Source organism: Hylobates moloch, unplaced genomic scaffold (assembly GCF_009828535.3).
Source record: "Hylobates moloch isolate HMO894 unplaced genomic scaffold, HMol_V3 SCAFFOLD_43, whole genome shotgun sequence".
NCBI classification, from domain to species: domain Eukaryota; kingdom Metazoa; phylum Chordata; class Mammalia; order Primates; family Hylobatidae; genus Hylobates; species Hylobates moloch.
Window position 1 is genome coordinate 678,118 of NW_026652318.1, and position 19,815 is coordinate 697,932.

A 19,815-nucleotide genomic window follows, 5' to 3' on the forward strand; every position below is an offset into this window, starting at 1 on the left:
TCTCTGTAAGATATAAATTGTAATAATCCTACTTATGTCTGTTATGAGGATTATGTCAGTTAATACACAGAAAATATGAACATAAATTCTGTGCAAATGTTTACTATTATGTTCCTCATTTGACACTGGCTACAATAAAGCTCTTTTGATTCTTGAACTTTTCTTTTCTTTCTTTTTTTTTTTTTTTGAGACGGAGTCTTGCTCTGTCGCCCAGGCTGGAGTGCAGTGGCGCGATCTCGGCTCACTGCAAGCTCCGCCTCCCAGGTTCACGTCATTCTCCTGCCTCAGCCTCCCGAGTAGCTGGGACTACAGGCGCCTGCCACCACGCCCAGCTAATTTTTTCTATTTTTAGTAGAGACAGGGTTTCACCGTGTTAGCTAGGATGGTCTTGATCTCCTGACCTCGTGATCTGCCCGCCTCGGCCTCCCAAAATGCTGGGATTACAGGCGTGAGCCACCACACCCGGCCGTCTTGAACTTTTCATACATCTGACTCACCTTTTGTATTTCTCCCAAAGAAACTGGTTTTGGACTCTCAATATCTGCAAAATTCTGTATTTAAACTCAGGCACAGTCTTATGAAAAAGATTGTAAATGATCCGATAACTTTTATCCTCTGCAGAAACAGGCACTTGGATGAAGTCCTGAGATGGATGCATATAAACCCAAGTTTCAGGGTAAAAGTTTGCTGAAGTGACCCCATCTGGGCAGATGATTTGTGATGATGAAGTTGCTTCAAGAGGTGGAGGAGCTTGTGTGGGAACCCCACCAAGTGTCCTAAAATGGAGAGGAAGAAACATCAATGTAAAACATTAAGAAATAAGTACACCTCACATTATAGTGCTATCAGTGTCTACCTAATATTATAATGTGTATAGCTTAAGTGCTTATTTAAAAAGTAAAAATTGCTATCTATTTAATTTAAAAAAAAGTCTTGGAGCAAACATTGCCTGTACATGAATAACCTATTATTAGCCTTCTCTGGGCCTCCTTCCTGTGGAGAAAACTCTGGAATGTATAGCTACAAGGCAAACAAGCAAGAGCCAATTCACAAATACCTTTACTTTTGAATCCTAGACTCCTCTTTACTACCTATAGCTAAAGAAACTTTGTTATATGTTTTCTTCCAAATGTGCTGATACTAAGCAGAAAAGATTTCATTACTAAAGGATGTGTGAGTGGGAGACAAAGTAAGGCATGCAGCAAGGAGGGAGCTTATAGGGAGAAAAAAAAAGCCACTTTAATTTCTGTATAAAAACAAACAAAAATCATGGAGCAGGACCTGAATGCTAATATTTGACATTTGCTTCATTTTCCAAGATCACATATAGAAACAAAACCACCAATACTATTCAACTTTTATAGCTTTGAGTGTGCTTAAGATGGAGCTAATTACTATAAACTCTAGATACCAGAATGCATATCCGTGAGCCTTTAAATTCATGTCTGTTACTTTGAACAATGATTTAAGATAAGCAGCAGCTTTGGTAAGTTACTTATTCCTGCCTAGTTAAATGCTTAAATTTAAATCCTATTTCTTGGCCATTTCGAAACGGAGAAAAAGAGAAGAAGTAGAGAGCAAGGATATCCCGACCCTGAGACCTAGTCCAGGGCCAGGTGCTATAACACTCATTGGCACGTACTGGTCACAAGGAAGTCATAATGTGTGCCAAAATGGATTAGGAAACTGAAATTTTCATAAGAGCTTTGTGACACAGAGACTACAACTTTGTGTGTCTCACCTCCAAAGAGCATAGCTGACCATCTCTCTCATCATAATCATAACCAATTAATACTATGTGCCAGCCATTTTACATACAGTATCACTAATTGTCACAATAACCCTGTAAGATGACTTGGTTATTCCCACTTTTCAAATGAAGAAACTGAGGTTTACAGAGATTAAATAATTTGCCCGAGTATAGCTAGCAGAGAGCAAAGACAGAATTTGAATCTAGACCAGGCCCATCGAAATAGTTTCTAATCTCATACTCTTTTCAGTTCCATATATTTCACAATTTATATTTTTTTCTTTTTTTAAAACAAGGCTAGAAAGTGATCGACAGGATACTAGGATTCCAACCTAGTTTTGCCTGACACCACCACCACCACTACCACCACCACCACCACCACACCATCACCATCACCATCACCACCACCACCACCACCACCACCACCACCACCACCACCACCACCGCATTATCATCATCAACACACAGTCTTTTAAGAGATGACTTTCAAGAAGCTAAAAGCAATGGAAGCATGACTGCCGTCTCTAACCCCCACCTTCTACAAGTGACTGTGCCTTCAAATTAATGTGCCTCAAAGTCTCTTTGTGAGACAGAGTCCTGGATGGGTGGATCCAGGGCTTACTGAATCTCCAAGGTGCTTTTAAGTACAGGGGCAGATTTAAAGTGCTGCTGGTTTCTCCAACCTTCACAACAAAAGGCACAACAGTCCTTGTCCTCTGTAGCATTTTCTCAGAGCCCACACAGATTCCTTTGGATCCTCAGTACTGATACATTTTTCTGGTACAATGGTACATTTTTCACTGGTACACTTTCCTGAAGAGAGGTCTCACTGCTTTAATCAGATTCTCAAATATCTGTAACTCCTTAAAAAGCCATCACTAATCTGGAGGAATGGCGGGGAAGCAAAGAGTATAAGCCCCTTATTTTTATTTAATAGCTCCTCCCTCTATCCAGCTTTGCAAAGAAAAGGGTAAGTCCCCAGCCTACCAGGTTTTCTATTATTATCAGGGGTTGAAGTTACCAACACAGGCTTCTGGTTTGAAGGAGAAAGGTAAGATTCTCTGCAAACACTCTCCTCTAGAGGTTTTAGACTGTCAGCCTGTACAGCAAACCTAGCCATGACAACAGAAGAGATTCTGCCCCTTTTCTTTCTGATATCACTACTATGGACCTGTTCCATAAAATGAAAGCTTCAAATATAGCTTTTCCTTTTTTGGGGGGGATGGAGGTCTGTTATTACTAACATATGCTTGAAGATGAGCTGAGATAAATAAATCCTATCCATTCTAAGATATTAAACTGGACTATGTATATGGTTAACATCCATTCCAACCCATAGATGCTTACTTGTAACAGGCCAACATCCTAACTTGCCTAAAACATAAAAATGCATATACCCATCTGTCTGATGGGCTTCAACACTCTAGTAGCCATGGGTTAAAAAAATATGTTTCAAGCACAGTTACAAATGTGCCTTTATTTTCTGAGAATGAGTTTGTATTCACCTCATGGGTATTCCAAAGATACACTGCATGTTTCACAGACTGACACCAGCCTTCTCTAGCGAGGTAAAGTCAAAGGGAATTGAGCTTCTACAGAAGGATCTCTGAAGAATGAAATTTCAGAATCCAAAGTCACTTTTTATTACTCTTCCTCCTTCCCCTGACCATTTTGAAAGATGTTTACTAAACCAATTTCAGCGATGAAATACAAATTAATTCATTTTATCCTTTTCAGGGGGGATTAAAGAAACTGTGCAGGCATTCTCATGACCATGAGGTGACTGCATGGGATAAATGTTCTTTCAGCTGAAAGCACTGAACCGCCAAACCCCTAAGCTTTGTTTGCTTATGCAGTCTCAGTTCAAGTATTCTAAGATTATTAAAGAATAAACTCCTGTTTATCAGCCCCATTAAAAAGCAGGAGAAACCTTTTAAAAACAGCCGAATTTGTAGAAAATTCATTAATTAAGTCAACCTCCTACCCCACCCCTTCCACTCTTAGACATCTGATTCCCTGAGAATTGTGGCCTCTTTAACACCTTTTTTTTTTTTGACCCTTTGCATTTAATAACACTTAAAAACAAAACATCATGCCTGTAATCCCAGCTACTTGGGAGGCTGAGGCAGGAGGAATGCTTGAGGACAGGAGTTCAAGACCAGCCTCAGCAACATAGTGAGACCTTGTCTCTACCAAAAAAAAAAACATTAGCTGGAGATGGCAGCATCTACCTGTAAGTCCCAGCTACTTGGGAGGCTAAAGCAGGAGGATCACTTGAACCCAGGAGTGCCAGGTTACAGTGAGCTATGATGATCATACCACTGCACTCCACCCTGGGCGACAGAGGAAATTCTGTCTCTAAAAAAGTTTTAAAAATTTAACAAAACAAAAACCACTTAAAAAAGAAACTTTCTCCCTGGCTAAGATCATAGCCTCTGGAATCTGATTCTAAAATATGCTTTTTGGAACCAATTCCCCTCATCTTTCTCCCTACTAGGTCCTTCAGCCCCACACTCTAGGGTAGATAGGATCACTGCATTTACCCATCCCACCCTGGTGGACTGGCTATTTCTCTGCTCTTTTCTCACTAAAGTTTATCTGCCTAGTATTTCTTTGATTTGCTGATCTCTTACTTTAGACCCGATTATCAGTTTTAGACAGAAAGATTAAAATAGAAAATTTTTAAAAGAAAAAGGAAAATAAAGAGTAACTATTTTTGTTCTCTGGTAAGCCCATATTATGAATATATGACTACCTAGTAGATATTGAGGGTTCTATTCCAGACCACTGCAATAAAGCAAGTATCACAATAAAGTGAGTAATACAATTTTTTAGTATCCCAGTGCATATAAAACTTATATTTACACTATACCATAGTCTATTCAGTACGTAATAGCATTCGTTCTTTTAAGAAAACAATATTTATACCTTAATTTAAAAATACTTCATTGCTAAAAAATGCTAACAATCATCTGAGCCTTTGGTGAGTCGTAGTCATTTTACTGGTGGGAGGGTCTTGCCTTGATGATGGCCTGACTGATCAGGGTGGTGACTGCTGAAGGTTGAGGTGACAGTGGCAATTTATTAAAATAAGACAATGAAATTTGCCACATCAATTGACCCTTCCTTTCATGAAAGATTTCTCTGTTGCATGCAGTACCATTTGAAAGCATTTTACACACAGAACTTCTTTCAAAATTGCAGTCAATCCTCCCAAACCGGCCGGGCATGGTGGCTCAAGCCTGTAATCCTAGCACTTTGGGAGGCCGAGGTGGGTGGATCACGAGGTCAGGAGATCGAGACCATCCTGGCTAACACAGTGAAACCTCGTCTCTACTAAATACAAAAAATTAGTAGGGCGTTGTGGCAGGCGCCTGTAGTCCCAGATACTTGGGAGGCTGATGCAGGAGAATGGCGTGAACCCAGGGGGCGGAGCTTGCAGTGAGCGGAGATCCCGCCATTGCACTCCAGCCTGAGGGTCAGAGCGAGACTCTGTATAAAAAAAAAAAAAAAAAATCCTCCCAAACCTTGTTGTTGCTTTATCAACTAAGTTGATGTAATATTCTAAACCTTTTATTATTTCAAAAATCTTTATAGCATCTTCACCAGTAGATTCCATCTCAAGAAACCACTTTCTTTACTCACCCAAAAGAAGCAACTCCTTATGCATCCAAGTTTTATCATGAGATAGCAATTCAGTCACATCTTCAGGCTACACTTCTAATTCTACCTCTCTTGCTATTGCCACCACATCTGCAGTGACTTCCTCCACTGAAGTCTTTAACCCTTCAAAATCATCCATGTGGGCTGAAATAAACTTCTTCCAAATTTCTGTTAATGTTGGTATGTTAACCCCCTCCCATGAATCACAATGTTCTTAATGGCATCTAAAATGGTAAATCCTTCCCAAAAGTTTTACAATTTACTTTGCCCAGATCCATTAAAGGAACCACTACGTATGGCAGCTATAGCCTTACAAAATACACTGTTAAAACAGGAGGTCTTGAAAGTCAGAATGACTCCTTGATAAGTGGGCTGCAGAATGGATGTTGTATAGCAGGCATGAAAACACTAATCTGTACATCTCCATTAGAGCTCTTGGGTAACCAGGTGCATTGTCAATGAGCAGTAATAGTTTGAAATAAATCTTTTTTTCTTGAGCAGGTCTCAATAGTGGGCTTAAAATACTCAGTAAACCATGCTATAAACAGATGTGCTGTCATCCACGCTTTTTCCATTTATAGAGCACAGGCAGAATAGATTTAGCACAATTCTCAAGGGCCCTAGGCTTCAACTTAAAGTCACCAGTTGCATTAGCCCTTGACAAGATAGCCCTGTCCTTTAAAGCCAAGCATCAACTTCTCTCTACCTATGAAGTCCTAGATAGCATCTTTTTCTAATATGTTTTGTCTACACTGAAAATCTCTTGTTTAGTTTAGCCACCGTCATCAATGATCTCAGCTAGATTTCTGGATAACTTGCTACAGGTTCTACATCAACACTCCCTGCTTCACCTTGCACTTTTATATTACAGAGATGGGCTCTTAAACCTCATGAACCAACCTCTGTTAGGTTTAAACTTTTCTTCTGCAGCTTCCTCACCTCTCTCGGCCTTGAAAGAACTGAAAAAAGTTATGGCCTTGCTCCGGATTAGGCTTTGGCTTAAGGGAATGTCGTAGCTGGTTTGATCTTTTATCCAGATCACTAAAACTTTCTCTTTATTAGCAAGAAGGCTGTTTTACTTTCTTATAATTTGTGTGCTTACTAGAGTAGCACTTTTAATTTCCTTCAAGAACTTTTCCTTTGTATTCACAACTTGGCTAATGTTAAGGCACAAGAGGCCTAGCTTTTGGCTTATCTCAGCTTTCGACATGCCTTCCCCACCAAGCTTAATCATTTCTGGCTTTTGACTTAAAGTTAGAGATGTGTAACTCTTCCTTTCACTTGAACACTTTGCCGTCTTACGTGGGTGCTGTTCTTGGCACCCCAAAACAACTGTAACGTAAAGATCACTGGTCAGATCACCATAACAGATACAATAATAATGAAACGCCTGAAATATCCGAAGAATACCCGAAATGTGATGCAGAGATACAAAATGAGCGCATGCTGTTGAAAATATAGCACTAATAGATTTGGCTTGACCTAGTGCTGCCACAGACCTTCGATTTGTAAAAAACACAATTATCTGTGAAGTACAATAAAGCAAAGCACCATAAAACAAGATATGCCTGTATAATGAAGGCATATTTGTGCCATTAATTGTATTGCTGCTTATATTATCTTTATAGTTCATACTTTTACAAAACAAGCCTAAGTTTCAAAAAAAAAAAGGAGGAGGAGGGCATATTCCATAATTACTTATCATGAGATAAAAACAGATGCATTTTCACCATTCACTAAAACTTTCCAGGCCAGGCGCGGTGGCTCACGCCTGTAATCCCAGCACTTTGGGAGGCCGAGGCGGGCGGATCACGAGGTCAGGAGATCGAGACCATCCTGGCTAACACAGTGAAACCCCGTCTCTACTAAAAATACAAAAAATTAGCCGGGCGAGATGGCGGGCGCCTGTAGTCCCAGCTACTCGGGAGGCTGAGGCAGGAGAATGGCGTGAACCCCGGGGGGCGGAGCCTGCAGTGAGCCGAGATTGCGCCACTGCACTCCAGCCTGGGCAACAGCGAGACTCTGCCTCAAAAAAAAAAAAAACAAAAAAAAAACCAAAAAAACAAAAAAACAAAAAACTTTCCAACAATGCAGAACTTGCATTCTTACCCTCACACAGAAGTTATATCTTGCTTGATTGGCTCAGCATGCCAAGCTGCTGGTCTCACTAATGAGTTCTACTGTCTCACCAGGAGGACAATATATTCCTAACTACTGGACACTGACACTATCTCCAGCTGTGCTAGTAAAATCACAGAAATGGCATTTTTTACTAGTTCTAATTTTTTAAGAAACCCTACAAGGTAAAATTTTTCAAACCGGCACTTAGAAGAAAGAACACACTTAACCCAATCCAATATATATTTCTAAGATTAATCTTACTACAAATTTCTTTTGGATAATGATCATTTCAGGGATTTTTATTTGTATTTTGTTTTTACTGTTCCCCTTCCAAACATGGGATTAGAATCACTAAGATTTTGTCATAACAACTTAGGGAAAACAGTTTGAGCTAAAATAAAAACAGTAGGAATATAAAAATGGTATCTTTACCTCAAAGATCAGCACAAAAAAAAAAAAACAATTATGCTAGACCTCTAAAGTTCATAAAACCAAGTAAACCTGTATCATTTTCAAAATCAGTCTCTAAAAATAGCATATCTGACTGGAGTAGATAATGATTTCCCTAGAGATACTAATTTTCAAAGGTGGCCATGCAAATGGTAATGTGCCCCACCTTTTGGTATCTATAAAGATGTGCCACTGGGTTGTCTGGAGACCAAAGGAAGAAACAACTCTTAGCAAAATGGAAGAAAAGCTCACCTACAATTCAGAAGGGTGAGTTCAGTCCTAACCTTCTATTAAGAAACCGTATTCTTAGTAAGTATGACAAGTAATTTTAGTGAGTATCACAAGAAGACGTGGCTTACATAGCAAATAATGTAAATTATTTGAAAAGGTGAACTTTCCCCATTCAAATTCCCTCAAGTAAAACAAGAAATCACCTTGTAGGACTCTCCTCACTTGCCCTGGCAGTTTGGCTAAGTTGTCCTGTAACACAGAAGGGTCTCATCTTGAAAGCAGTTTCATGGCAGGAAAAAATCTTCCATGAAGAAGGTAAATGCAAGTTCTGTGCCTCATTCCACACACAATTATATTTAGTTGTGGAAAAATGTTAACTCTAAAAAATCCAATAAGATACTCATTCTTTTAGTGTAACTGGATTTATTGTAGCTTATTTACACTCAATTTGTTGAGGAATTAAAATCCAAAGAATAATTTGGAATTTCACATTCTAGGGGTACTAACCAAGGGAGACTCTTATTTTTTATCTCTAGTATTCAGAAATGCATTTACATAAAATGAGAGTAAATATTGAGACCTTATACTCGACACTTACTGTAAATATGGAAGCAGTATAAAACAGGAGCGGAAGAGGGGTCTCCTTTTTATCTCTCTTCTGAAGAATGAATTGTGGAGGATGTAGTGGTTATTCCACATCATAAATCGAACCTCTTTCAGACCCCGAGAGTTGGCTTCTTCAATCAATCGAATGACAGACTATGGAGGAGAAAACAGAACCAAAAAAAAAAAGAAAAAAAAAAAAGGAAAGTTAATAATCATGGTTAAAAATGAAAATTTAACCAAAGGCAAAAGTTAATCTCACAGGAATTTCAATAAAGTACAGTGAGTTTAACTAATTCCCTTTATATGCTAAGATTTTTTTTTTCCTTCCAAGTATGTAGGGTGGAAAGATGCTCCCTGTTCATAAGGCATGGATTTCCACCTTACAAAACATATGGGGCCCAGGGAACTATTTTATTCTATTTTGAGCCTTAATAATATCATAGAGAGTTTTCGTTCATATTTCTTAAGGGAGTTTTCAAAAGAGGAATTAAAGATAGTGATGTTGGCCAGTATCAGTGGCTCATGCCTGTGAGTGGCCTGTGAGCCACTCCCAACACTTCGGGAGGCAGAGGAAGGAGGATTGTTGAGGCCAGGAGTTCAAGACCAGACTGGGCAACATGGCAAGATCCTGTCTCCACAAAAATAAAAAATAAAAATTAGTTGAGTATGGTGGCATGCACCTGTAGTCCCAGCTATTTGGAAGGCTGAGGCAGGAGCACTGCTTGAGCCCAGGAGTTCGAGATTATAGTGAGCTATGATTGTGCCACTGTACTCCAGCCTGGGCAACAGAGCAAGAGCCTATCTCTCAAAATAAATAAATAAATAAAATTTGAAAAGGTGGTGGTATATAAAGTTCAAGCTCTAAACCCAAAAAAAACTTCTCAGAGGAAAAACATAGGAACAGTCTGAGTATTCTGAGAGTACATTTTAAACAGCCTTGTATTCTATTTGGAAGGTAGATAACTAGTGATTACCAAGTATTCTGAGAGTACATTTTAAACAGCCTTGTATTCTCTTTGGAAGCTAGATACTAGTGATTACTTCAGCTTACTTAGTTTAATATTGTGATTTACAATAATTAACATACTAGGTTTTCTTCTTTTGCTATTGTCTTTAAAAATAAAAGTAAGGTAGATAAGTTGTTCCCCCCTTTTGTAATGCTGGAAATGAACTTAAATTGAAAAAGTCAGATCTTTGGAATGTGAAATTAATCTCTAAAGTCCATTTGAGGGTGTTTAAACGACTCAGAATTGTCATTCAGAAGCAAAGTAAACCATCATCATTTTAAAACCTTGCTTTGAGACTGAAGGGCTATTATCACTGTCTCAGACTAAGGATGCAAGTGCACATAGGAGAAAATTGTAAATAACTGATTTCCCTGACCACAACTCAATAAACATTTTCAAGTACTTCTTCCAGAGACATGAGTGATTGCTTCCATTGGGCTTCTAAAATGCTAAGTGTAACACTTGATCCAATCTCCATAAGCCCAGGAGCCAGATATAATCAAAAGGTATACCAATTCTTATCTCGTGAAAATTACTCCATAGGTGGCAACAGGTCAAAGTATTTCATCTCTATAATGTAAGATTCTGTGGAAAGCATTTTATTTATCTGATAATGGTGGTATGCTATCTTTAGATTTCAAATTAATGGAAAGAAATAAATTTTAAGAGAAAGAGAAAAGTTTTCTTGTATCAGTGAGACTCAATTTTATATTCATAAGCTATTTGATTATATGCATAGTTCTGCCTAGTCACTGTTGTAAAGAAAGAATAAAAGAATACAGGAAGAAAAAAATAAATTTGAAAAAGGTACTTGTCAACAAAGAACCTGTAAATACCTCGGGATACTCTCTCCATCCAAAGTGGTCCCTACAGAAGAATTTCCAGACTGTGTGGTAAATAGAGTTGACATTGCTAGAGGGTGGTGTGGACAGCCTTCGTAGTTGGTCAAATTCTGTTGTTTCATACACGTTCATGGCATTCAAATCTGCCCAAAATTCTTGTCCTCTAAAAACAAACAAACCAAAAAAAAACCCCAAAAACCTGTTAATAAATTTGTAAAACAAAAATATCTAAAAATATCATTGGACATTAAAAATATATAGCATAGCCTGTTGTAGAATTTTCAAAACTTGCTTTACTTGGAGTAGAAGCATATTTATTGCTGGTTGTTTCCACAGCATCCATTTCCTACATGCCCTTTCTAATCAAGACCAAAATTTCTAGGCCATGGAATTATAGTAGTAAGATTGATTTAACCCCACAGCACCACTGGCCTAACCCAATCAAAATAAGCCCACCCTCCACTCTACAGTGGGCTGGCCTCAGCCAATTAGGGAGTCAGTTTTACTATGATGCTATGTAGAAACTAAACATAGACAGAAAATTTCTCTTCAAGCTTGACCTTTTTTTCAGAGGCCATCAGTTTACTTGAGCCAATACAGGAATACGCAGTATTGCCTGATCAAAGACAGAATAAAAGAAGGGAAAAATGAAATGAATCCAGATAAAGCCAGTATTAATCCACCCAACATCAGTATTATCTTTTATCCTGTGGGTTGAAAAATGTTGGCAAAACATGAAGAAAAAAATAGTTTGGATTATTATGAGGTTTAGCTTTGAGAATATTTTGGTCATCTTGTTATCTGGTCGACTGCTGCTGAATCATTCCTTTACAAATGTCTCCATACTGTTGGAGGGGAAGTCCCACTATATGAATCAGACTCATTTAATAATTTATAAAAGGTAGTCCAATAAAAACATTTGTGTTTCCTCTTTTATGGAACTTCATCTAGAGTTTGAAACATTTGAACCATTATTTCAAATAACTGGCATAATGGTCATTATACTCTTCTGTCTTTTCTTTTTTGTGTATGTCTGAAAGTTACTATAAGAAAATATAAAAAATTAAATATATGATAACAGCATAGATATTGTAGCACAGTCTACCACAGATTTCTAAATGGATGTCTACAACACAGGAAATACTCTAGATCTACAGGCATTCAGAAAGACTGGTACATGTGAAGTCTAGGTGTTGAGACAGATTTTCCCAATAATTAACATTTCCTTGCTGTAAATTAGGATTTTGAAAAGGATATTAAGTTTGATCTACGGTTGCACCACTGCACTCCAGCCTAGGCAAAAAGAGCGAAACTGTCTAAAAAAAAATTTGATCTATGGGTTTTGCTAGCTAGCACATTTTCCAAAATCTGCTCTTGGAATAGTTTCAAAAACTATTAACAAGTATTCTGTGCACAAAAGATTCTGCAGTCAAATATTTGAAAAATGGATTATACAAATACTTGCCATCCTCTATCCCAATGTTCACAATTTATGAATCAGGTTCTACAATGAAAAAATAATCATATAACCAACTGATGATGCCAAAAAGTATAGAACTTAGAAAAGCAGTATACTCCTTTAAAATTCCTAAAGATCTTGCCAATAAACCCCAAACTTCTTGCTTAGTAAGAGTACTAACTAGTTGGATATGGTCTCAAAAACAACATATAATTTTAATTAAGCATGAAATAAGACAATATAATGTACTTTAAAATAATATTTGGCCGCTGTTTTAAAATGATTTATGGTAAGTAGGAATATTTAATTCAAATAGAAAAATGTTTCTGGGAAATCCTAAAAAGCAAAACAAACACAACAAAACAAAAAAACAAAAAAGTCCTGTAAACTGGAACTCCTATGCCTAAATTAAACTTCCTATCAAGTTGCCTTAACATATTTTCATTAACTTTAGGAGAATCTGATGTTATGATTGGGAAGTGTGATAAAAAACTTTCTCCCTGTTAAGATTGTTTCAAGTTTCTAAACATATTTTTCCCCCTTTAAGCTTATTGCCCAGCAACTGTTCCCAATTATGAGTCACAAATCCTCAGTATTTCCTTTAAGGAGTTCTTAGAACAGCAGTCATTATGTTAACATGCATTATAATATAAACAGCCAATGCTTTTTGCTGTTTAGTGTCAGATTTTATTCTGGACATCACTCTAGCAATTTCTGTTTAAGCCTGTATTACTGAGACTTCATAGATAATGATTTGCATGAGAAAGACATCTACAACTGCAGCTTTTGCTACATTCTCTGTGCATGTCAGTCCTTTGGGCATTATGAAGTTTCTACGACAAATCCTAATTTACTACAATCAACTGTTCTTTGGATTGATGTATCAAAGTACTGTTTTAGCTCTACTTGATTTTCAATATGCTTTTTCTAAACTTGACAGAGACAAAATCACAAATTTGAAAAACATTAAATTATCTTTTTGTAAGATTAATTTTACCACCTGCTTTCCCTTAAACAGGGAATGCTTTAAAAATCTAAAGCCAAGAGGTTTTTTTCTCCACAATCTGCATCAGCATAAATGTGTGCAATATGGATGCCAAATGTTCAACAGCCACCACACTCTTCTTTATCAAACTATTGTTTCCTATTATCAGAAAGCAGTTATGAGTCATCTATGTGTGATAATCGTGATGGTGGGCTCTACTGGGCAATACACGAAGAATTAAACAGATGTAGTCCCTGTCTTCCAGGGGCATTAAGAAAGAAATAACTAACAAAATGTAAGCCAAAGAAGCAGTGCATCTGCCTATCTAAATTCATCAGTGGCAAGTACATTCAGGAAATAAGAGACAAAGAATAAACATGCAGCAATATGGGAGAGGAGATGGTTATTGGCATCCAGTAATGGATAAAGGTCAGGAAAATTAAGAGGTTTTACTTTATCAATCCAAGACAGCTTTCTGCAAGAAAAAGAATCTTAGGAGCAGTTTAAATAACAGGAAATATCACTGTAAGTAAAGAGCTGTAAAAACAAGGAAAAAGAGGTCTCCAAGCACTTCGCTTCTTTTTTTTTTTTTTTTTTTTTTTGAGACGGAGTCTCGCTCTGTCGCCCAGGCTGGAGTGCAGTGGCGCGATATCGGCTCACTGCAACCTCCGCCTCCCGGGTTCACGCCATTCTCCTGCCTCAGCCTCTCCGAGTAGCTGGGACTACAGGCGCCCGCCACTACGCCCGGCTAATGTTTTTGTATTTTTAGTAGAGACGGGGTTTCACCGTGGTCTTGATCTCCTGACCTCGTGATTTGCCCGCCTCGGCCTCCCAAAGTGCTGGGATTACAAGCGTGAGCCACCGCGCCCAGCCACTTCGCTTCTTGAAAGACGGGTGGAGACAGGATTGGTACAAGTAGTTGGAAAAGGAGACCTTCTGAGCAGGGGTATCTGAGAGATGAGGAAATGGGAACTTGTAAATTCCTATAAGGGGGTAAAACAAAGAATGTGAGAGACTTCAGGCAACAAACTGAGAACGTTTAAGTCCAGGGTGTCAGAGCCTTAAGATATAAGGTTAGGAATTTACAGTATTGAGCAGATGAAGTTAGAGTCAAAGCAGTAAATACAGGATGTTGGAAACTGTGCAAGAGAGACAGTGCTAGAGATTGGGGGTGTCTCTGTAAAAACAAGGTGCAATAATCCTTGTGGATGAAAACCCCATCTGGCCCCAAGGCATCTCTACTGAGGGATGGCCAAAAAAGAGTATGGGTGATAGCCACTGTACGGTAGGATTTATATCTTGCTATTTGTATCAGATGGCTAAATCCATCAGTATTGTTTTATCTAAGATACAGCCCTATCATGAACCAGAAGAAAACAAAACCTTGTGAACAGACTGCTGATTTTTGCTATTAAGGGAAGAATCAACTTGAACCACTGAAATATTAACAATTCTGTTTTTACATGTCTCACCACCACACCCACTATAAGAATCCATATACAACACTAATTTAAAATGCTGAAAAGGACGCCCATTCTCATAATTTAGATGCTTTATAACAATGGTTCTCCTCTTATTCAACAAATATCTACACATACCAATTAAGCCAACATTTTCCGACATACATTACCAATGCATAGAGCACCAACACCCACACTGTCAGAAAGTATGCCACACACATTTCTTTAATAAGTATACTAATATCTTAGTATTTAAGATCCTGAAAAGAAAGTAAAAAGGACCTATGACATGAATAATAAACAGTTGGAATGCAAACCAAAACTAAAAAAGAAAAAGATGCTAAATGAAACAGAAAATAGTAAGAACATGACTTCTTTCTCAGATAAATAGCTCTTGGGTTTATACATTTGGGAGCTCAGTAAAGAGTGTAACCATTTTAGGCAGTTTCTCTGTTTATAAAGTGTTTGTAACCAAGAAGAAAACGAGACCAAAAAAAAAGCAAAGTAATTTAAAGTAGACACATTAATTTGGTACTAGGCTCTGCTTTGGCCATAAGAAAATGAAAAAGGCAAAATGACACAGAGCACCAATCTAGTGGGGAAAGGAAACCTTGTAGCATAGTGTGAAGTGTGGCACAAAGGTGGTCAGAAGCAGATGGCTTACCTCTGCTGGGAAAGGTGTCAAGAAAGGTGGTCAAGGGAGTTGTCCCAGAGTGGATAAAATGTGAGCCAGGTCCAGCTACCAGGCAAACAACGGGAGGCAGGACACCACATGCAGAGTGACTCCATGTAGAAGCTAACCAAACAAGGCACACAAGAATAGTGTGCAAGAGGCACACCCAGTTCATGTGGGAAGTTAGGGTATATGTATCTATGAGAGATAAGGGATAAAACTGGACTGGATAAGTTGGCTTGGGCCAGATAATGAAGAGCTCTGTTTACTGTGTTAAGAAGTTAGGTCTTGATTCTATGGGCAGTAAGAAACACCAGTGAATTTACAACAAAGTCCAGACTTGCCTTTATAAAGGTCACTCCAATTGTAGTGGTATAGAAGAATGATTTACTTATTTATTTTTGGCAGTGGACAGGTAGAGAAAAACATTCATCTGCTAAATATTAGGATATTTATCAATATTATTCTATGAACAGCCATCTATAGTTATTAGAACTGCACATGAGGCATGATGAAAGAGGACTAAGGAGGCAATATAGGAATGATCTGAAGTATTTAAGAGTTAGAATTTAACTGCATGAAGGATAATTACATGTGGGGCAGAAGTGAAAAGAGACTAGGATGTGTCCCATGTTTCTGGTCTGGGTGGTTCTATAATGGTGCTATTAACAAGACAAATTACAAGACATACAGCAGGTTTAAGTGGGAAGGTGATAGAAATAAAACATAGAACTCAGACTTTGGCGTAGGTTGATTAAATACAAAGTTTTCTGAATCCTACTCTGTACAGTTTTAACCAGATCGGTTAGACTTCAGAACCTTGGCTTCCTGCCTGTAAGAGTTAACTGGTTTCTCCAAGGATAAGCCTGTGACCTCAAACTAATTAACACACACCCTAATCAGCTAGACTCACCATGCACAATTAGTAGTGTCCTTTTATTATTATGATGTAAAGTGAAAATATCTCCCAATACGGAGTGTCATAATGATAGAAAGATAAAGATTAAATGCAATGTGGAGAGTACTTGAGGTTCTGCTACTGGCTTGAGACAGGCACGGCAGATGGGATATGTTGGCCGCTGCTAAAGAAATTTCACTGGCGAACAAAATATAGCTGACTTTTGATACCTGGCTTTGATATTTCCAGGACTCATTTAGCAATGCTGGAATATCTGGCAGCTTATATCGCTTCAAATATGTTACAAGGTGATGAGAATCAAAGCCATGGCATACACAATACCAACACATTTTGTGAAAACAGTGTAGTTATTAAACTTCAGAAAACTATGTATTCGTAACTTTCTTCTTTAGAAGCAAAACTATCGTTTATTCTGTTGCTACTTCAGTTTTTGCTAACACTGCCTCAAATAAGTAGCACAGGGCTGTTGGGGGGGGGCGGCAATAAAACTTATTCATAAATGCTTACATCCAAAGCAACATCTTTTAATACTCACCAGAGATTAAATTTTTTTCTTTCACTTTTTTTTTTTTTTTTTTGAGATAGGGCCTTCTTCTGTCACCCAGGCTGGAGTACAATAGTGCCAACTAGGCTCACTGCCACCTCAAACTCCCTTGCTTAAACTACCCTCCCACCTCAGCATCTCCAGTAGCTGTGACTATAGGCACACTCCACCACACTCAGCTAATTTTTGTATTTTTCTGTAGAGACGAGGTTTCGCCATGTTGCCCAGGCTGGTCTCAAGCAATCCTTCTGCCTCAGCCTTCCAAAATGCTAAGATTACAGGCGTGAGCCACGGGGCCCTGCCTCAGAGGTTAAAATTCTACACTTAATTACCACACTATGACACTGTAAAACTATTAACATAAAACTCAGATCATGGATTTATCTGAATACCTCAAAAGATTTTTGGGTAGGTAAAAGTGTTTGTTCCCCACCTTAAGATACAATGCATTTCTCGGGATAAATTCTTGAAGAAGTGATCATTAGGCAAAATTCTATGTTGCTGCTCCCTTGGTACCTCCTGAAACATCTTGGAAATTCTTATTCCAAGAAGGCAGCAAGTTAGTGAGAAGGATGCTGTCTGAAATCACATTTATCTGTGTGCCAAACCTCATGTCTGATTCATAAATTGTTAGACAACTGTAGTCTTAAAAGTCACTCTAGAAGTGAACCCAGTGAAATGAAAAATAAAGGATAAGAGATAGAAGAGAGGCAGGTAAGTTTCCTAAATGAAAAAGATTATCTGTTTTTAAGCTTTTTAATTGTATATTCTCCAAAAGCATGTGGGGAACTAAATAAACATAACACAGCTTATTCTCAAAACACACTGATACGAAGACATGGCCATTTGAATACATCTAGATGTTTGCTAAACCCCTAATAAATAATACCATACAATGAAGTCCACCGGCCCCAATGCAACCACTAAAAGCAAATTACAGTATCTACTTAAGGAAAATAACCTACTAAAATATTGTTATGCTGGCTTTTTTGTTGTTTGTTTTCTATTACAAAACTACAGATCAAAGCAAAGAACACAAAAAGACTTTTCAATAAAATGTGGGTAAGTCTAAAATCTTTCATAAATAAAAATCACACTTATGAGATCAGAAGATCTCATTGCCATCTATTTATGGTAGTGTGGGATTAAATTTTGCATCATGAAGGTACCAGAAATGTCATACAGCCTTAACTTTTATTCAAGTTCAGTCACATGTCCTAAGATCACAGAAGGCACTATAAGTGAGACATACTTCTCAACCATGGCCTGATGAGAAAGTGAAACTTAATTTCTGTAAGAACAGCTGGGATAGAAGGCACAGGTTAGTTTTTATAAATTGGTAGCATGCCTTATACTACCTTAAATTATGCAATCACTGATTTTTATAAAGAGTAGATATCCCCTCTGTTAAGAAAAATATTTTTAAAACTGAGAGGTTTCTATCTTATCTCAAAGTAAACAACAAAAAATGCCTCCCATGTATTCAAGGCACAAATAGTGGTTAATTCAATTTTTTGAATATAGAATTTGACATCCCTTAAAAAGGGATAAAATAAATGTTTTTCTAATTTTTTCTACATAAATATAATACTATATGTAAATGATAAAATTACTTAAAAATAAGTTGCTTTCAAATACTTCAATTCAGCACTCATTCACACATAAATACTAGTTATAGTTATCATAAAAATATTTTCTAATAATGCCTAGTAAGATATAAACTATTAGCTTAATTTATTTCTGCTTTGACTTTTAAATTAGAAATGATCCCCATAAAAAGGTTTTTACTCAGAATTTTCTATTATTTAGCTTTGGCTTTTTCCCCAATTAGTCCAGATGAACTAACTGATCAATGAAAGAATCAGAAATATACTCATTGGTGACTTATTACGTATTTGATACTAAGAACCGAGAGATGAGTAAACAGCTTTCAGCAGACTAGAGATTTGAATACATACAAGCAAACTATATATAGAGAATTCATCACTCTGATAGTTCTTTAAACAAATTGCTGGAGAAAAAGACTTCCTATAGAAAAGACAAAGAGTCTTTTTATTGTCTAGGTTTTATAAGCTATAACAAAACCTTTCAAACATAGTCTTAAATTGGTAACGTTTTCTGAGGGAGTTGGATTCTACAAAGCCAAGTTTCTATGATAGATTCAATTTTATCAATTAGTTAAGAGAGTCGAAATTATTTCTGGGTAACAAATTTGTAGAACACTTTACATAATGCTTCTGATGTCTGCCAGCATTTGGATAATCCAAATGTCAGAAAGCAAGCAAGCAAAGTTCCTTCTGTTTCACATACTTTACCCTGACTCTGTTTCACATACTCTGCCCAGATTCAAGGATGTCTTTCTTTTATTAGGATGAGTAATTAAACCTTAGAAGGCAAACCCAGTGTTTATCCTGTGCTAATTTTTACTCTCTACATGCCTGGAAATGAAAGAGCTAAGCCAGGTGACAGTCAGAAACCAAAGACGAACCACAGCAGGAAATTATTCAGAGTATTTTGTGCCGTTTGCCCTCTGCACCTTGATCAGCTGCAGGAACTGTGAAGATCACAGGGTGCATGCAAGATTCTGAAAGCACATGCACTACTGCAAGCAAAGTTCACCCTTTGGTCCTCACCCTTGCCATTCTTCACTGGCTATTCAAGTGCTAGTGAAAATTTAGACCAAAGATGATCATCCAAACTCTTTGGCTCTGTCACGTAAGTGGAACAATTTAAGAATTCTCCAATTCAGAAAGAAAAAGCTAATGTAATAAAGAGAAATTCTTGTAAGTGTGGCCTAAACATATTTTCTAATCATTACAAGAAGTACTATGTTTCAACATAAGATTACTCACAAATCCTTCCTTATACTCAGAGGCAATAGCACCAAAACAGAGGACTTCAATTTGCATGACGAATACAAATTTACTGAACTCTTCCTCAGTCAACTTAGTCATGGGAGATTCTCAATACACTCCTTACACAACTTTTTGTGGTACACATACTTGAAAGTCACTGGTTTCTGTAGAAGGTGAAAAGGAATAGTTGCTCTAGCATTCTCACTCTTATAAGAACTTATCCTTTCATTGTGATGACCATGCAAAGGTG

The 19,815-nt window shown here is 37.6% G+C and overlaps 1 protein-coding gene across 2 annotated transcripts in view; it reads right to left on the bottom strand.

Moving 5' to 3' along the window:
- The window catches only part of LOC116463579 (protein mono-ADP-ribosyltransferase TIPARP), a 34,254-nt gene that overhangs the window by 2,580 nt on the left and 11,859 nt on the right, over positions 1-19,815 (bottom strand). For both annotated transcript variants that reach the window (XM_058434739.1, XM_032146772.2), the window contains exons 3-5: positions 10,665-10,833; positions 8,814-8,974; positions 498-776 (exon numbers count right to left, since the gene is read on the bottom strand). In XM_058434739.1, the coding sequence (XP_058290722.1) occupies positions 498-776; positions 8,814-8,974; positions 10,665-10,833 (609 nt within the window). The remainder of the gene's footprint in view (positions 1-497; positions 777-8,813; positions 8,975-10,664; positions 10,834-19,815) is intronic.